The 19,672-nt window shown below is 38.0% G+C and overlaps 2 protein-coding genes across 2 annotated transcripts; one reads left to right on the top strand and one right to left on the bottom strand.

The window, feature by feature from the left end:
• Positions 1–5,674: 5,674 nt before the first annotated feature.
• LOC110900714 (probable E3 ubiquitin-protein ligase RHG1A) lies at positions 5,675–6,223 on the bottom strand. The gene has a single exon (XM_022147584.1). It carries the CDS (start codon positions 6,221–6,223, stop codon positions 5,675–5,677), a length of 549 nt encoding a protein of 182 aa, XP_022003276.1.
• An 11,063-nt stretch (positions 6,224–17,286) lies between these two features.
• Positions 17,287–18,993, top strand: LOC110900713. Its single transcript, XM_022147583.1, has 2 exons — positions 17,287–18,331; positions 18,461–18,993. Exons 1-2 carry the CDS (start codon positions 17,287–17,289, stop codon positions 18,991–18,993), a joined length of 1,578 nt encoding a protein of 525 aa, XP_022003275.1.
• Positions 18,994–19,672: the final 679 nt, after the last annotated feature.

Here is a 19,672-nt window from a genome sequence, read left to right as displayed (position 1 = left end):
AGCTATACCCCATCTTTTCTTCAAAACACGAGAAAGGTGTTCCAGAGTTTCATTAAAGGAGAGAAAAGAAAGGATTTGGAAGGAAACAATTTTTCATTTTCAGAGTTTCATTAAAGGAAAGAAAAGAAGGAAAATGAAGAGGTTTTTGGCCTAAAATTCATCCTTCCAATTTGGAAGGATTTGGAGAGAAAAGGAGGGAATTCTTTCTTTTCTCTCCTAAAGTTAACTCGGAAACACAGCACAAACATTCGTTCAATATCTTTCCTTGTAGATTCTTGTTTTTTTTTTGTGAAATATACTTGTTTCGTCAAGTTAACTTGAGTATTGATGTATTGCAAAATACATTTGTTTTTCGTGTAAAGTTCGTACAATTTTCGTTAGATTTAGTTTCGTTTATAGTTAGAGTGTGTATATTACTGATCCATTAGTGTTTTCCAAGTCTCAGGAGTTAAGAATTGCTGAGAATGGAGAAAAACAGATCATAATTGGCAAAAACCGAGCACTGGAACGAGTTCAGGAGAACGAGACCTGAAACAACACATATTTCGAGAAATATAGCCTGGTCGTGTCGCGCGACCAAGATGAGAGCCCACCCCACGTGACGCGAGGAGGGGATTTGACTTTTGTTGACTAAAGTAAGCTCGCGTCGCGCGTCCACCATCCATGTGCTCCTTGCGCAATGCGGGGAGCCTATTTTCACATAATGTCTCATGGGTCTGATGGGTTGCGTTAGAAAATTTATATATAAACATCATTAACTCGAAGAACCCATAACCCTGCGAAACTAAGAGAGCTTTGAACGAATTTGGAGCTGCAAAATCAGGAAATTGAAGATTACGATGCACGGTGTTAGCATTGTTGAAGATACGAAGATCTAGGATTGAAGATAACGGGTTTCGTCTTTCGATTTTCCTAGTTTTCCATACTATTCTCGTTAAAACTCTATTTTGCACTTGTTTCATGTTTTTTTTTCTTCTCACAATGATTCTTGGCTAGTAACTTATTCACTACCTAGGGAGGATGAATACATGATAAAGTTGTTATTTTTATTGGTTAATGACATTGTTTATGGATTGTTAATAAAGTAAAGACTTAGTAACTTTGATTTGATGTATATGCATATCTCTACTTGCTTGATTTCATGTTTATTATCTTCACATGTGCCTAGTTGAATGTCTTTCATATAATAGGTTCGTGTTAGATCTTAATCACTTGTGCTTTTGATTTTTATGGTTAATTGGCTAATACACTATAGGAGTTAAATTCGTGAATCAAGTAGCTCTAGGTGTTCAACTAATCTTAGTATCCGTAAGGTGAGAGATTATCGGTTTGTCTACGTTGTTAGATTGCTAAAATTAGGATCTTTGTGAAAAGACCACATTAGTTTCCCTTTCAACTCTTGCTAATCGAGTCAAACAAAATTACTGTAGTTACCTTAGAATTTTGTACTGTGAGGGCGATTGTCATTTTAGGGTACTTTATTAATATAATTGGAAAATCCGTGAGGAACTCCATAATAACCAGTAATATAACAGCTTATTAGGTTCCCATAGGTGTCATCTCGAGAAGGGTCGAGTGTCCTGTTTGGTCATCCGGTAAGTTTATAATTTCAAGATCCCGGTTCCATAACATTGTCATACCAATAGAAAACCAATCCATGTCATGTAGGATTCCAACCTAGGTAGTCGTTTCATCATCGTCTGAGTAAAATCCAAAGTCCAATTTGTGTCTTAGTTCGTTCGTCTTAGTTATTATTTAATTAATTGCAATTTAGGATATTAGAAACCCCTCTCCTTCTCAAAATATAAAAACAGTTAGTCGTGTCAGTCAATAGGTCTAGTGAGTTTAATTTACGTAATCAAAAGAGTCTCGTGGGTTTGATTTTCGGACTTATTTAGCTTTAATAAAGTTGATCGGTTCACTTCCCGGTTAGTAGTTTAGTCGAGTTTTAAAGAGTCTAGAGTTTAACTTAGTGTCAAGATTAGGTTAATTTAGTTAATAACTAATAAACTACTTTTAGCACATCAAGTATGCTTTCACAAACACGGACCACTCCGGATAAATTCCATATACTGGCTTTACTCATATTCCACATCAATAGCATAAAATGAACTCCAAGGTGCAACGCCGTTTATATTGTCGTCAAACAAAGGTGACTGTTCAATAAAATTGATATCATTGTGTGTTTCAGTCATACCAAAATATGCATGCAAAATCCATAGATTATACGATGCCACTGCTTCTAGTATCAAAGTTGGGCCATTGTGATTACCACGATGATGAAATCCTCGCCAACCAGTTGGACAAGCCGCCTAACCCCAATATGTACAATCAACGTTACCAAGCATCCCAGAAAAAAACATGTACTTCTTCATGGACTTAGAATATCCTTTGAATATCACTAAAGGTCGGTCGTCTAAAATAACGCTTGTCATATAGCGCTATAACACCTACAATTATAATAAGTATAACAATAAACTCTAAATAAACAACCATAATAACATTAAAATATTTAACAATTAAATAGATAACATTAATAAAAGATATAACATTAAAACCTATACCTTCACAAAAAATTGTAGACTATTGCTACACGCTTTATCTAACATTTTCAAATACTTGTTCCATGAGTTACGCGCACTGCCATATGCCAGACGAATCGCCGGCTTGCATTTTCGAAACGAAGAAAAACCTAATTTACGCCGTGCATCTTCTCTTTGTTGGAAAAAATGTATAAGTGTGTTCTAAATCACCAACAATTCGTAAAAATAGTCGGCGACTCATGCGAACAGGGTGCTGGAAAGTATTTGGTGTTGTATAGGGGATTCTCTGAAAAATAATTGTTTACGAGCCCGTTGTGAGCGGCTTCAAGGTCTCTTTGCAACGGAGCACGTCTTGTTAATGGTTTGGACGTTTCACCTTGATCGATTAAAAGATGTACGCCCACTCGAACCGAAATAATGATTATATCTTCTTCTGTATTCCGATTAGGTGGAGAGTCCGGGTGGGCGATCCATGATGAGTATATGATTGAGAGTGAATTTTGGTTGAAATTTAGAAATGGTTTGTGTGAGATTTGGATGTATAATATTTGGTATATATAGAAGATTAATTAATACTAAAAGTAATTAAATTTTTTTATTTGAAAACCCAACCCGACGGTCAACCCACCCCTCCCCAACGGTCAAAAAAAGTCCTCGATATTTCAACACCCCTCAACGGCTTCCTTTGCTTGGCGCCCACTGACCCAATAATGACCCACCCATCGGGGACGTGGTGCTGGGCGGTGTGCCACATCGTTAACGGGCTGAGGTGGCACCCCTGTTAACTGAGAACGACTAGTCTAATTGATGTTCATTTCAGTTGCGAACATGTAAAACGTTTTAGTTTATTAACTAGGCATGTTTATGTTTATTTTGCTAGGTATAAAATAAAGAGCTTAAGGAGTTGAGGGGTATATTTTTAGTTTTACTGTGACCTTGAGAAGACTAAATAGAAGTCAGAACTATAAAATAAAACCGAAAACCGACCAAAACGATACAATAAAACCGAACCAAAACGAAACCAAAACCGATCAAACAAAACAAGAAAAGTGAAAAAGTCAGAAATAGAAGTCAGAACTATTCCAATGAGCATCAAGATACGATGTTGAATATGTTATTATGAAGAGTTTCTGTGCAAGTCTACATGTTCTTAAATTTAGGACTGGCAAATGGGTCTGGTCGGGTCATAACGGGTTAAGGGCGAGATGGGTCAAATTAGAAAAAAAGATTCTTTTGGGTCGGGTCGGAACGGGTCCGGGTTTGGACGTATTCGGGTCTAAACGGGTTCGGGTCAAATCAGGTCCGGTTCGGAATGGGTTTCGGGTCGAAACGGGATGGGTATTTCATCATTAATATACCTTTTGTTGGAAATTTTATTAGGAAAATGATTTTTTTCCTAATTTTGGACTAAAAATAAATATAATAAAATGAACAGGTTTTATATATTTATTTGTGGGTTTGAGTTCTACGTTGGAAGGGCTTCGCAACGAACTAAACCACGTCCAAAACGGAGCTAAGATGAATGAGATATCGATACTCAAAGTTTGGTGTTTGAAACTTGAATGCTGAAATATGTGGGAAAGTGGCACCTTGTCCCACATCGGATGAGAGATGGAACTTAAAGGGGTATTTAAGTAGGATCTCTCCATCCTTATTGTTTCATGGAAGCACTCACTAGTGTACTCGCGAAGGGTGCGGAGCACCCTAACTCGCGCGCGCGCTCCCGCGCGCGCGCGTGGCGTGCGCGATGAGGCGCAATGTGGCGCTTTGATGACCATGGTGGGTCCGCGCGCAATGGCGCATGACGTGGCAGTCATGCGCGCACGCGCGCGAGTACACATGAAGGCGCGCGGTTGCGCGCATGGTGCATGGGCCTGATGTGACGTGCGCGGCGCACCAAAGTGAGCCAAAACGGCGCGACTGTGTGGCGTGCTCGTAGAGGCTCACAGGTGACGTGGCACACGCGCGCAGGCGCGCATGGACCTGAGTGAGTAGGGGCGCACGCCTGCATGGCAGTGAGCCAAGTGGACGCACCGCGCATGCGGGTGCAAACCTGCGCGCGCGCCAGTGTGTCTTGCCAGGGCAGTTACATTCAGCATTTGAAACTGACGAAGTTAATGCGTTTGACTGAGAATTAAGTGACGAATTAAAGTGCATTAAAGACGTTTAATGCAGTTTAATTCACCCATTTAATTTGTTTTTCAGTTTCTTCAAGACCTGCAGTATAAATAGGAGGTTCCTATGGCAGATTCGACACCGCATTTTCACAAGCTTCTTACAATCTTCTCTCTTCAGAATTCACCATCTTCTCTCAAGGCGCAAGGTACTCGTTCGGGTTGGAGTCAAGACCGGCAGTGCAACTGCTTGAGGCTGTTGTATCCTGGAAACAAACGTGTTCTCCTGGGAGACACGAAATTTGTTTTAAGGGACCCGTGTCTAACACGATCCTCAGCCAAGAACAGTTTCGTCTGTTCGAGTTTTCTGTCTTTGTTTTTCCCTTTTTTCAGTTGTAATAGTATTTACTTTTCAGTTGTAATTCTGTTATTGTTCTTGTATCTCAAGTTAATAAATTATTTTATTTATTTTACACGAACGGATTCCTACACCTTTTGTTTGAGTCATGACAGAAACAAAAAAAACCCGACCAAAACGAAACAAAGATAAAACCAAAACCGACCAAAACGATACAATAAAACTGAAATAAGTTGAAATCGAAACCGAAACCAAAACCGACCAAACGAAACAAGAAAAGTGAAAAAGTCGAAACCGAACCGGAACGAAACCAAAAAAAAATTTGAAAATATCGAAACCGAAAAAAACTGATCAAAACAAAACAAAAAATCGAAACCGAACCGAAACCAAAAAAAACCGTACTTATATCCGTTAACTATGTATAAGTTTTAGGAAAAGAAGCATCCGGAATCAAATTGTGAAGTTGTTTTAAAATTCTTGTAGCAAGTATGGGTTAGTTTTAACGTTCTTTGTTATGGGTTTATCTTTCTAATCAAGTATCAACAAATTAGGAAACTACTATACAAACAACTAAACAAGTAAACTTTATCTTATATTCAGATATCCAACTCTAACACAAATCTAAATCGCTACATCGCATAACACAATTAAATATATAGTTATATTGTTAAAGCAGTAGACCTGCACATGGGGCAAATATTCTTAGACAACAACCAACGCCTGATGCATTCCGCATGAAACTCATGCCCACATTCGAGCCTCCCCATCTTCTCTTTCTTTTCATGGTCACCCAAACAAATACAGCAAGCATCCACTTCACTCATCCTTCCATGTGCCGTGTAGACTTGCAGATGCTCGGAAATCTCTTCCTCTAATAAACCCCCCGAATCACTGGTACCTGCAGCGAGCACTCCTTGTAGCGTAGAAATCTCTTCCTCTATCTCTTGCATGATCAAAGTCTCGTCTAACGTCAAAGAGTCATATGTGTTCAAGAACGACGTCTCCTCTGGTGTTTGATACGGCACGTAGTTCTGATTTTGGAAATACGGTTGTTCTTGATTGACCCACATGGTGTTGAGAATGGCTACATCATCAACGTACTGCACGGGTTGAGGGTAGAAGATGGTGTAATGAGTAGGAACAGCGTATGCGTAGTAGTAGTATTGTTGTTGAAGAATCGGGTGCTGGAGATAATAATACGGATCCATCTTATTTTGAAGCAGAAACTGATATGATCACCTTGAGAGTTTAACCGAAAGAAATTCTAGAGTGATTAGTATGTATGGATGATGCTGCCTTTATGTATATATAGATACGGTTAGTTAAACTGCAAGTGTGAATACGATCAAAAATTGATTGCATTCCTAAATCAAATATCATGTTTTAATTAATTGCACCGACTACTTATATCCCCTATCTGATCCGATGATAATAGATATTTGGTTTTATTTTTAATCTAACTTCCTCTTTATCATTTGATTAATTCGGAGTCAGTAAATAAAGAAAAAAGAAACTATTTATACTTTTTAAGTTTAAAATATCTTTATATAATTTTAAGAAACTTTTTTAACCTAAGGTATCTTTATTTAGTCAAAAAAAGTTACATTAAGCATTATAAAGATCTAACCGCTTTAGTTTAACTAATTTAAAATTTTAACGTTGATACTTAATTAATAATTATTCTTGTAAGTTCCTTATGATTTAACTTAAGATATTTGCTATTTAATCATGTTTATATTTAATCAAACTTTATAATACCTCACAATAAATTTTCGTTTCACAATCTATTCTAAATATTTATAACGCCAATTATTTATTATTTAATCATGTTTATTTTATTGTTGTTGCAACTTAATTCATTCTCAAAATTTGTATATACTACAAAGATCATCAGGAGAAATACTGTGAAGCAGCTACCTGACATTTTTCATTGGCCGTGACTTTTTGTGTTTAATTGTCAAACTTTCAACTTTGCTAATATACGTGTTTTAGTCCTTCTGTTTCGAAATCAGATTTCCTTTTATTGGTTAACTTTGTTTATATGTGTTGCGGTTTCGGTTGCAATTGGAGAAATCTTGATGTTAGAACACTTTGTGAATGAGTATTCCTTGTTCCTTGATGTCTCCTAGCCTCCAATGGTCCAGAATAGATTAAAAAATACGACCTCTTCCCTTTAGAATCGTCCAAAAATGTGAAAAACCGTCATAGAACCGTAATAGGCCGTAATTTCCGGCGTAGGGCGGAATTTCCGCTCTGCCCACTTCATTTTCCGCTCCAAGTACTGGATACGTTCCCAATTAACGCCAGGAAGGGCCGGAAAATACGGCCAGGGGCGGAGTTTACGGCACCTGAACCTTGCTTTGCCTCTTTTGCTTCCTTTTCTTGTCCCGCATGTTTCCGCTTCGTTCCATGATGCTATATCAATCCAAAATGCCTCCAATCATCATCTGAAACTTGCACAAATAAACTTGACAAAGTAACTTGTTTTTACATGCATTTAATGATAAAAAACGTGACTTGACATGCAAAAACATTATACATCAGAAACATATATCAAAATTCCCCAACTTAAATCTTTTTCGTCCCGAAAAAGAAGATTACAATGGGATCAGATTGGTTTGCAATTCTAAAACACTTCGTCTCCCCGAGAAGTTCAAAATAGGCTTGATAGATGTTGTACATTTTTATGAGATGCAAATTTCAAGTAACTTTCAATGCAACACTTGGGTAATGGTCAGCTTTTAACACACACATGTTTTCACCAATGCAAGCTAAGGTCATAAGGCATACCCAACCCACAAGACTTACAACAATCAAGAGTTTACAACCAAGCAAGCAAATAAGTACGAATTACCTAATCAAACCTAATATGCCTCAACTTGTTAATACATAGGGTTTCACACTCCTCACAATGTATCACTCCCCTCGGGTTATTTAGTGGACTAGTAAAAATGGTACTAGTAATTTTTCTGAAACGCTCAACCCACAATTGCAACATTATTAGCATATGCTAGTACAGAAATCAAACCGCCACCTATTAACAAAAGACTAAATGCAAATCAAGAGGGCTTCATGGGTTGGCTTGGGTGAATGTTTTGGAATTAATGTTGGACAAATGGTTAAAAGGTGAAGAAATCCGGATCCTACAACATAACACAATAACTAAGAACTAACATATCTTCATCTTTTTTTTTTGGAACCATGAACTTTGGTCAATGAAAAAACTACGACTCGTCACTGAGCCTAGATAACGTGGTAATCAGTAGGTATAGTCACTACGGACTATATCCATCGTGATCACGCTCACGTTATGAAGTCCTAATGAACTTCGTGTTGACCATAAGGGGTCACACAGAAAGTCAAACAAAACTGTGACTTTCGGACTCGAAAAGCGAATAAAAGAACGAAAGAACACTTACGAAGGGTCCCCGAATGCTAATCTAGATCAAAATGGCTCAGGTATGAAACAAAGGTTCCAACTTAGAGCTTTTGATCAGATTTTTGTGGGTTTTAACTAAAATGGGGGGGGGTATTTATAGGAAAAGTAAAGTCGTTAGGATCGTTTCTTGAATATCATGCCACGATCCAAGCCGTACACTTGTCAAGATGTTGTGGTGGCTTAATGTGACCCTTAGCTCCTGAGATGGTGAAAGGGCATTGCCCGTTGGAGTGTTTGAAAGGCCAATCTTAGCAAGAAAACAAAGTTTCTGTTACTGAAGGGGCTATGCGGCCCGCATCAGGATCAGACAAAACTCAGGCGGGCCGCCTGGCTATGTCTGATCTGCACAAAGTTTCAGAATTGGCAGTTTTGGTCCCTGTTGCATGTTTAAGCTATTTCCGACACTTCTAAGGCCCGTAAAGCCAACTTTAAGGCCCAAAAATGATGCCTAAACATTGTGGACATGAAACATGCTCAAAAATATGTCGGATGTTGGTTCGTTTGGCCGTACGATCGCGATGTTCGGTTAATTACGACGGAATGCGCATAAGCGCGAAAAACGATCCAAATGACGCGACGAATGGATTTTTCTCATGCCAAACACTAAGAATAATATTAGGATGCTTACATAAATTTTTGGATGTCCGGATGTATTCAGAACGTAAGTTATGCGCGAAAGTGCAAACTTGTGCACTTTTTGACACTTTTAGCCCCTGAATGATCCAAAAGTTTGTTTTAGCATACCAAACCCCTCAAAGCCTATTTCTAAGCTATGTAAAGGATATTTATGGTATGTTTAACTTATGGACATGTTCCAGAATGTTTGTTACAGTTCAAATTGGCATACTTTCGCAGTTTGTCAAGTTTAGTCCCTGTAAGCGAATTAACTTGTTTTTGCCACACCAAAGCCTTCAAAACTTATTTCTAAGTTATGTAAAGGTTATTTAAGGTATGTTGAGTATATGTTGATGTTCCGGAGTATTTGTCGCATTAAACTGAGTACGTTTACGTACCAGTTTGCGTATAACCTTCCAGAAAGCGATTTAAAGCCCGAAATCGAACAAGAATTAATATGTGCAAACGATACACATATTTATACAAATCCCAAGCATGAAATACAATATTTCATTGATTTGGTATTTGTTTGATGGCTGAAGTGACACAGGTTTTACAGTCTCCCCTACTTTAGGAAATTTCGTCCTTAAATTTATTTAGAGGAAACTTGTGAGGGCTTGAATCATGAAGTTGAAAAGGTCAAAGGAATAATCCTATGGTGATTACTAGACTTCAATAGAGTCCCTTTAACTAGGTCACCAAAGGATCTTTTTAACTAGATTAACAAATAATCTCTTGAACTAGACCACCCGAGGGCCTTTTTAACTATATCAACACATGATATCTTTAACTAGATTGTCAAACCAGTCTCTTTAACTAGATCAACAAATGATCTCTTTAACTAGACCACCAGAGGGCCTCTTTAACTATATCAACGCATGATATCTTTAACTAGATTGCCGAACCAATCTCTTTAACTAGATCAACGGATGATCTCTTTAACTAGACCACCAGAGGGCCTCTTTAACTATACGACCCAAGAGGAATCTTTAATTACATCAGTACATGATGTCTTTAAGCTTTAGAATAGTACTTTATAATCCAAGGGTTTTAACTATAACGTTGAAGCCCATTAAGGATTGAGGTAGTACCTTTTGATATCCTACTATGAATCCCTTATACGAAGATGTAGAAGATTCTACGAGGATTTGGATAACAAAATTTGGATCACAAAAACATAAAAGGGAGAATATAAGCACATAATCACATAATTGTTTATTTTGATTTTTAATTTGTTATCTTTGGACGCGGACACTTAAAGTGCACCAGGAAATCCAATCCATGGATTTCATTTGGCACTTAAATCATTTTCAAGAATCTATCTATAAAGATAGAATGATCTACCAAAAATTCGATTTCGTTTCCAAGAAAACGCAATATTCGAATTAAGGTACGAAAAATTTAGGATATACGGAAATACCGTTGGGTACCCTATTAAGAATTTATAGTGGTACTTTAGGTATTCGTATAGAGTTGTAACTTGCGCCTTGTACTTCGTTTCCTTGAAAGAAACGGGTATTTTGCAAGAGATTATAAAATGGAAGGATTTTGGGGGTAGTTTGTTCTTTAAGGATTACGGCTCCTTGATTGTTGGTATTGCAGGGGATACGTTGTTTATACATGCTATCACATTTGTACATTGTAATGTAAAATAAAAAGATTTATTTATAAACAACAATCAACTGTTTCATGGACCTTGACAACAAAAGAAAATAATAAATAAGGCTTGATTATTTCTAAACAATGTTGTCTTCTAGTCGGTCCGATGCTCATCCCTGCGCTGGATTCACATTAGCAAGCTTTGGGCAATTTCTTCGGAAATGGCCCATTTCGCCACAGTTGAAGCAAGATCCTGGGGGAAAACGAGCTTGAGCAGGATTTACTTGAGGTTGGTTTGGACCACCTTGTTTTGGGGTAAATCGACAAGCATTTGCCAGATGACCGAGTCGCCCACATGATGCACACAAACGACACTGTAGGTGAGCTAAGTGGTGTGCATTACATTTGTTGCATATCGGTGCAGTACCGGCATAAGGTTTCCTTGCAGGAGGTTGAGCTGGTTGGTTGAGGGTGTTTGGGCTGGGTTGTGCAGCAATTGCACAATTTTGCGAAGCCTTATGCTTCTTAGAGGGTTCGGTTTTGCTTTCCTTGGTTTCCTCCTGAACATTAGCTGCTTGATTCTTATCACCTTTCCGAAAAAGTTTGCGCTTTCTGATCTGAGATTCGGTTAGGGTAGCAGATAATTCAATGGCTTGTCTAACTATGGTAGGATTACTACCAGTAACAATGTCCTGAACTGAGTCAGGGAGGCCATCAATGTATTTCTCGATTGCCTTATCCAAAGGCGTAACCATGGAAGGACACAACAGGCTCAGCTCCTCATATCGATCAGTGTAGGCTCGATGTTCACCGCTGTCTTGTTTAAGATCGTCGAATTCCCTTTCCAAGGCCCTGATCTCATGACGAGGACAAAATTCCTTCATCATAAGAGCTCGAAGCTCTTCCCATGTCTGAGCTAGTGCCACATCGGCACCCCTATCTCTCATTATACCATTCCACCATGTCAAAGCCCGCTTTTCAAAGACACTAGATGTGAAATCTACCTTTCGCTCGTTTGGGCATTGAACATGTCTGAAGGAGCTCTCTAGACTCTCGAACCATTGCAGAAGTGCAGTCGCTCCTTGAGACCCAGAAAACTTTGATGGCTTATCTGAATTGAACGTCTTGAAGTTGCAGGGGGCATTATTGTTGTTGAGAGCTTGGTTGCATTGAGCAACGATGTTCGGGATTGCAGCAGTCATTTGCTGGGTAATGATAGCTGCCAGTTCTTCATTAGGTATCTGATTGTCGCGTCGAGGAGGCATTCTAAAAGGGAAATAAGAGAGAGAAACAAGTGAAACGGCATTGGGTAAGAATAGGAAATTATCGACCAAAAGCATGGGTGATGGTCATTTGTTTGAACCATGAAGCAAACAAACGACACACAAAGGCTGAATCAAAGTAAATAGGTCCTCATGATGTATCGCGAAGACATGCTTGCCTATAAGTGGACACTCAGCCCAAGAGTTCCCAGGTAAGAGTGACTGGTCCGATACTGCGGATTTGTACGAACACTCTAGCCTTAGACAGAAAACTCAGGGTACAGGCACCCACTCTTCCAGTTTGCACGTGTTCACATTATTTAGACCCAACTTTGACGAGTTTGAAAACTCAAAAGGCACTAAGCCAAATATGAGTCAAACTGGAAGGGTTCAAAACCTTATAACAAAGGGTTCAAAACCTAGTAATTAATCATCCTAGAACAGATGATTAGTTTTCAAAGCAGATCAAATTTATGTTCTTGTTGTGGTTGTCACCTAAGGGTAGGTGACGGTATTGTTTTATGACTAAACGCAAGTAAACTCGCGTTAGGGTCCTAGGAAGGTTATAGACTAGGTCAAAGCATTACTAATAACCTAATTCCCTATAACCATTGGCTCTGATACCAACTTTTCTGTCACACCCCGACCACGTAGAACATACAAAACGTGGCAGAAATGTCGGGGAGTGTTGTAACAGAATTAATTGTTTCAAATCCATGGCAATTGAAGTTTCGTTTTATTGATCAAACATGAAAGTTTACATTGTTTAAACAAGAACCAAAGAGTACATAACATAAATTAACTAGTTCTTGTCTCGTTTTAAGTCACTAAGTCACAGGTCCGCCTAAGTATATCTTGATAAGTCCTATGCATCATCTCCTGAAAACACATGTGAAAATAGGTACGTCAGCATAAAAATGCCTGTGAGATACATTGGTTTTGTGAAAACGGAATTCATGACTTATGTTTGAGAAAATGGTTAGTCATGAACCTTGTAATTTGCTTTGTCTTGTAAATCATTTGAAAAATGATAAGATCAGATGATATGTATAAATAAGAGAACACTGTATGGTTAAATGGTTAACCATGTAAAACGAGTTTGTATAAGATAAGTCGTTTGTAAATCAATGTCTTGTGAAAAGTGAGTTATTCGTATCAAATGTTATATGCCTAAACTGAAATGATTTAGATAACGCTACGATATGTAATATTATACAAGCATTTATATATAGGAAGTACCAGCGGCGTATCCACCATGTTTGTACCATATTACATATGCCACGTTACTCAAACCAACCACCATGTAAATTGTTCATGTATAAATCAATTGTCCAGTGTTATTGTGTAAACCATGTCGAAATGTCTATGTTCAATGTAAACCACCAAGTATGTATATCAATGTCGAAATGTTTATGTTTAATGTAGATAATGTAACGTGTACCCAAAATATATCTTGTATGGTAGGCGAGATGTATCAACTCAACCATATGTAAAATGCACAAAACAAGGTGTTGAAGTAAAACATGGTTTAAATCAACATTATGTTTCGTGGAACAATGCATGCTCTACTGATATAAACATTTATGCGGTATTGTAAAATATGCATACATCCAAGCCTTGAGACTGTGGCGATAAACCTTTAAGCAATTTAAAGGTTATCTAAGTTATGTATATCGAATTCGGCCATTCCTTCCAATCCAAACAAACCCAGGATTTCAGGAACGGGAGTTGTCAATTCCTATGGTACCACTACCTACTAACGAACGGCATAGCTAATGTTAATGAATGTATTGTTCCATGTTAAACAAACCAAATGTCATACCAAAATGAAAGCATGTGATGTAAACAATTTGTACTAAGTATGCACATAATGGGCATACATAGCATGAAATGTAATGAAATCATTTACTATAATGTACTAACGAACATAGCAAGTATATGATGTGAAAACATGGAAAGCATGAAAGTAACAAGTAGGCACATGTGTTTCACCCCAAAACAGTTTGGAAAACAGTAAAAGAGGGGTTCAATGTACTCACCTGAGATTGCTTTGAAATTCTTGTGTAATAATCACACAATGCTAGAGATCACGAAATATCAAACGACACCTAATAGGTAGCTATATTAATATACCGGACCAAAACCGGAAGGATCGGATAGTATGTGGGTTTGTAAACCAAACGAGTATGGAGACTCGTGTAATATGGTTTAACAAAGCCTACATACTAAAATGAAACCTAACCTAAGTGCTTGCGACCCATTACGACCCGTTTAGGTAGCTTATGCCACCTTAACGTGTCATTCGCGTAGAACGCGTTTGGAACGCCTAACATCGTGACCACAAGGTATAACCTCGGAAGGTTATAGCTATGGTCACCTAATGTGTTTGGTCGGATCCTAATGATCGACCAAATGGGTTGGGTTGTAAAGTATAAGCGATGGTTTAGATCGCTTACCTTACGACCCTATATAAGCACTATACTAAAAGTGACGAGCTAAGCATGTTAGAACATGCTTAACTAAGTTTAGAAAACAGGTTTGGCATCAAAACAAACGGTTTTGATGCTCACAAGTAGTTTGGTTACAAAATACACAAGAATGCGCATTTTGGCTGAAACTACGACTCGTCACTGAGCCTAGATAACGTGGTAATCAGTAGGTATAGTCACTACGGACTATATCCATCGTGATCACGCTCACGTTATGAAGTCCTAATGAACTTCGTGTTGACCATAAGCTGGTCACACAGAAAGTCAAACAAAACTGTGACTTTCGGACTCGAAAAGCGAATAAAAGAACGAAAGAACACTTACGAAGGGTCCCCGAATGCTAATCTAGATCAAAATGGCTCAGGTATGAAACAAAGGTTCCAACTTAGAGCTTTTGATCAGATTTTTGTGGGTTTTAACCAAAGGGGGGGTATTTATAGGAAAAGTAAAGCCGTTAGGATCGTTTCTTGAATATCGTGCCACGATCCAAGCCGTACACTTGTCAAGATGTTGTGGTGGCTTAATGTGACCCTTAGCTCCTGAGATGGTGAAAGGGCATTGCCCTTTGGAGTGTTTGAAAGGCCAATCTTAGCAAGAAAACAAAGTTTCTGTTACTGAAGGGGCTATGCGGCCCGCATCAGGATCAGACAAAACTCAGGCAGGCCGCCTGGCTATGTCTGATCTGCACAAAGTTTCAGAATTGGCAGTTTTGGTCCCTGTTGCATGTTTAAGCTATTTCCGACACTTCTAAGGCCCGTAAAGCCAACTTTAAGGCCCAAAAATGATGCCTAAACATTGTGGACATGAAACATGCTCAAAAATATGTCGGATGTTGGTTCGTTTGGCCGTACGATCACGATGTTCGGTTAATTACGACGGAATGCGCATAAGCGCGAAAAACGATCCAAATGACGCGACGAATGGATTTTTCTCATGCCAAACACTAAGGCATAATATTAGGATGCTTACATAAATTTTTGGATGTCCGGATGTATTCAGAACGTAAGTTATGCGCGAAAGTGCAAACTTGTGCACTTTTTGACACTTTTAGCCCCTGAATGATCTAAAAGTTTGTTTTAGCATACCAAACCCCTCAAAGCCTATTTCTAAGCTATGTAAAGGATATTTATGGTATGTTTAACTTATCGACATGTTCTGGAATGTTTGTTACAGTTCAAATTGGCATACTTTCGCAGTTTGTCAAGTTTAGTCCCTGTAAGCGAATTAACTTGTTTTTGCCATACCAAAGCCTTCAAAACTTATTTCTAAGTTATGTAAAGGTTATTTAAGGTATGTTGAGTATATGTTGATGTTCCGGAGTATTTGTCGCATTAAACTGAGTACGTTTACGCACCAGTATGCGTATAACCTTCCAGAAAGCGATTTAAAGCCCGAAATCGAACAAGAATTAATATGTGCAAACGATACACATATTTATACAAATCCCAAGCATGAAATACCATATTTCATTGATTTGGTATTTGTTTGATGGCTGAAGTGACACAGGTGTCACACAAAAGAGGCAAAGCAAGGTTCAGGTACCGTAAAATCCGCCCCTGACCGTATTTTCCGGCCCTTCCTGGCGTTAATTGGGAACGTATCCAGTACTTGGAGCGGAAAATGAACTGGGCAGAGCGGAAATTCCACCCTACGCCGGAAATTACGGCCTATTACGGTTCTATGACGGTTTTCACATTTTTGGACGATTCTAAAGGGAAGAGGTCGTATTTTTTCATCTATTCTGGACCATTGGAGGCTAGGAGACATCAAGGAACAAGGAATACTCATTCACAAAGTGTTCTAACATTAAGATTTCTCCAATTGCAACCGAAATCGCAACATATCTTCATCAAACATGATCATGTGTGGCTAAAACCCTTGTGATCACAACCAAGGGCTAGGGTTTGTATGCCATTTAGTTCAATTTGAGTCATTTATCTATGTTATACATGAATTCATGGTGTTTGTTAGAGATCTATGACATTTGCCAAGTTTTTATGTGTTATTTCATGTGTTGATTGTTCCTAAAGGTTGTTTTCTTGAATCACTTCATCTATTTTGAGTTAATTGGTGTTTAATCATTGAATGTCATGATATATGATTGAAGGTTATGTTAACATGTTTATATTTGATGGTGATCATTTTGTGATAGCCTAATTACATCGGTGTTCAATCGTTGTAAGCTTAGATACACAAGTATAGGTCTTTCAATACTCAATTCGCATATGATGTCACAAGATTATGTCTATATAATCTACCAAACCAGATTCGCAAACTTAAATTACTAATTGTGCTATCAAACTTGATACTTGGTTGTGCTCATTGTTACTTTATTGAATTTACAATTGTAGTCAATTCTAATTTCTTAAATCAAAACACAAATCCAATTTTAAGTTTTTACCATGTTTTGCAATCGATTGAGATCTTACACCAACCACTAGCTCTTCGTGGTTCGACACCCTATTTGCCACTACTAATTTAGGGTACTTAGGAGCATATAATCTTCTTATCTTTGATCGGTACTTCGACGTCGATCAAATTTTGGCGCCATTGCCGGGGAGCACGTGCGCTTGGTGTTTGTTTTTAGTTGATTGTTTTTTTGTTTTTGTTAAATACTGCTAAAATCCAAAAATATCATAAGTCTTGTATCTTTTTACTCTTTGTTACGTTTGGTGTGGTGATTGCGCAGGTAGTAGTTTCATTGCATTCACACTAGACATTCTGGAAGATCATCACCATTAGCATTTGTTCCGGAGATAGGAAGATTAGAAAGGCATAACCGAATTGTCCATAGAGCAAGCTTGACTTCAAGTCCAATCTCTTCATACATTTCTGATTCTGAAGAAAGCGATACCGAAAGCATAAATATGGCAGGTGGTGAAGGTGCTCCACCACTACCTAGAGTAGACACTCATTTCAGGTCGACGATCTTTAGAAACCCATCTCCAATTGTTACACCAGTTTTAAATGGGAGAGTATTTGAAATCCGGCCTCAGTACTTGGCTATTTTACCAACCTTTAGGGGAGTTGCATCAGACGAGCCTTACACACATTTGATTGACTATGCAGCAATATGTAGCACCATTGGGAAACAAGGCTTTACACCCGAAGAGGTAAAATTACGTCTTTTTCAATTTTCACTCAAAGATAGAGCTAAACAATGGTTTTCAACTTTACCATCTGATAGTATTCGAACATGGGATGAAATGCAAAGAACTTTTCTTGAGGAATACTATCCGATGAGTAAAACTAGTGAAGCTCGAAATGCTACCAAATCTTTTAGTCAACATGTTGGGGAAACATTTCATGAAGCCTTCAAACGTTTTAATGAAATGCTTAGAATGTGTCCTCATCATGACATCCCTAAATGGGATTTGATCAAAAATTTTTATGATGGTTTAGTTACCGAGGATCAAAAAGTTGTTTTTGCATGTAGCGATGGAACCTTTTTAACTCATGATGAGAATTATGAATGGAATTTTTTAGAAACTTTAAGTAAAGGTTTAAAAATTCAAGCTTCCGCTGATCGAAGTGTTAAACCACATCAAATTAAAGTTGTAAATGACCAACCTAGTAATGAAAGGTTTGATGCATTAGAAAAGAAAATTGATATGATTTGCCAAAAGTTGGGAAAGGATGTTTCTCTTGTTTCGCAGGTACAAGAGTTATGTGAAATATGTGGAGATATGGGGCATGTTGCTTTTGATTGCCCTATGAATTTTGGAAGTAACGAAGAAGTTAATCAAGTACACGGGGAAAGGAATATGAATTCTAACACGTATCATCCCGGATTGCGGAATCATCCAAATTTCCGATATGGCAACCCCGCTAATCAAATGAATCCTAACTTTCAAGGATCAAGTCAACAAGGTGGACAGCAACAATTTCAGCCTCGTCAACAAAACTTTCAAGGTAACTATCAACGGGGGCAATTCAATCAAGGATTTAATCAAGGTTTCGATCAAGGTGGGTACCAACAAGGAATACCTCAACAACAAGGGTACTCAAGAAATTTCCAACAAGGTTAAAGTCAAAATCAAGGCCAAGCAAGTTCATCACAAGGAAATGCAAACAATGAAGGTTCAACCAAGTTAGATGAGATTTTAGGAATCCTAAAAGGGGTGGTGCAAGAACAAGAAGTTCAAGGTAAGACCGTAGGATCTCTAACCCAACAAGTTGGTCAACTAGCCGAAGAAGTAGCTATAAGACGACCGGGAAAGCTTCCAAGTGACACAACAATCAATCCACAACATCAAGGATCATCATCAAAGAGCAACAAAAATGCACACGTCAATGAGGTATGTGTTCTTAGAAATGGTAAGTCTTATGAGCACAATGTTGAAACTCCATCAAAATTTGTTGAAGGTGTGGTGGAGGATGTTAGTGATGGATCCGATAATGACCAAGAAATAGAAACTCATGTTACTAAAACTCAACCTCATCAAGCTTTTAAAAATTCAACAAATCAAGAGGTTGTGGGTAACGAGTTTACTAAAGTGATGGATAAGGGTGTGGAGACTAATACCGCCCCATATCCTTCCGCTTTAGTAAAGCCTATGAAAGCATCGATTTAAGGGAAAAGGGGACCCCAAAATGAGGAAATGTGGGATGTATTTAAGCAAGTCAAAATTAACTTACCGTTGATTGATGCGATTCGTCAAATCCCTTCTTATGCAAAATTTTTGAAAGATTTATGTACTCAAAAACGACAACATAATTTACCTAAGAAAGTCGATTTGACAGCTAATCTGTCACACCCCAACCGATGGCGGAAACATCGGGATGAGACGAACAAATTGCTCAAAACAACATAACACTAGATGTGACAATATGAATTTAATCATTTTATTAAACTAGAGAATAATACAAAGTTTCAAATATCCAAAACATAAATTCAAATAAAGTTTATAACTAAAATGGGTTTCTAAGCCATCCTAGCTTGTTTTCTTGTATCTTGATCAATCAACCTGCAATATGTATTAAAATAAAGTCAACAAAAGCATGTTGGCGAGTATACAAGTTTTCATACATAGCATAGTACGTGTTTAAAATGTTGCTCATATCCAAGTGTGAAATACAATATCATATTGACAGTATATACTCGAAACGATGTTACTCTACGTGTCCAAACCAAAGTTTAACGCAATTAAAGTGTCCAACCCAAAAGTGTACGGGTGGTTTTAACATAGTTTAACCTAACAATACCCGTTAATATAACGGGAGGGGCGTTTCTCAACCTATAGCGCTACCATT

The sequence above is a fragment of the Helianthus annuus genome, chromosome 13, assembly GCF_002127325.2.
Source record: "Helianthus annuus cultivar XRQ/B chromosome 13, HanXRQr2.0-SUNRISE, whole genome shotgun sequence".
In the NCBI taxonomy this organism is placed as follows: domain Eukaryota; kingdom Viridiplantae; phylum Streptophyta; class Magnoliopsida; order Asterales; family Asteraceae; genus Helianthus; species Helianthus annuus.
Note: the sequence above shows the minus strand (reverse complement) of the source record. Positions and strands in the feature narration are given on the sequence as shown.

Bases quoted from the DNA above. Each gene is read 5' to 3' on its own strand.
- LOC110900713 (XM_022147583.1), top strand. From the start codon at position 17,287: ATGGCAGGTGGTGAAGGTGCTCCACCACTACCTAGAGTAGACACTCAT. The intron at 18,332-18,460 runs GTAACTATCAAC...GTCAAAATCAAG, and splicing joins TCGTCAACAAAACTTTCAAG to GCCAAGCAAGTTCATCACAA.
- LOC110900714 (XM_022147584.1), bottom strand. From the start codon at position 6,223: ATGGATCCGTATTATTATCTCCAGCACCCGATTCTTCAACAACAATAC.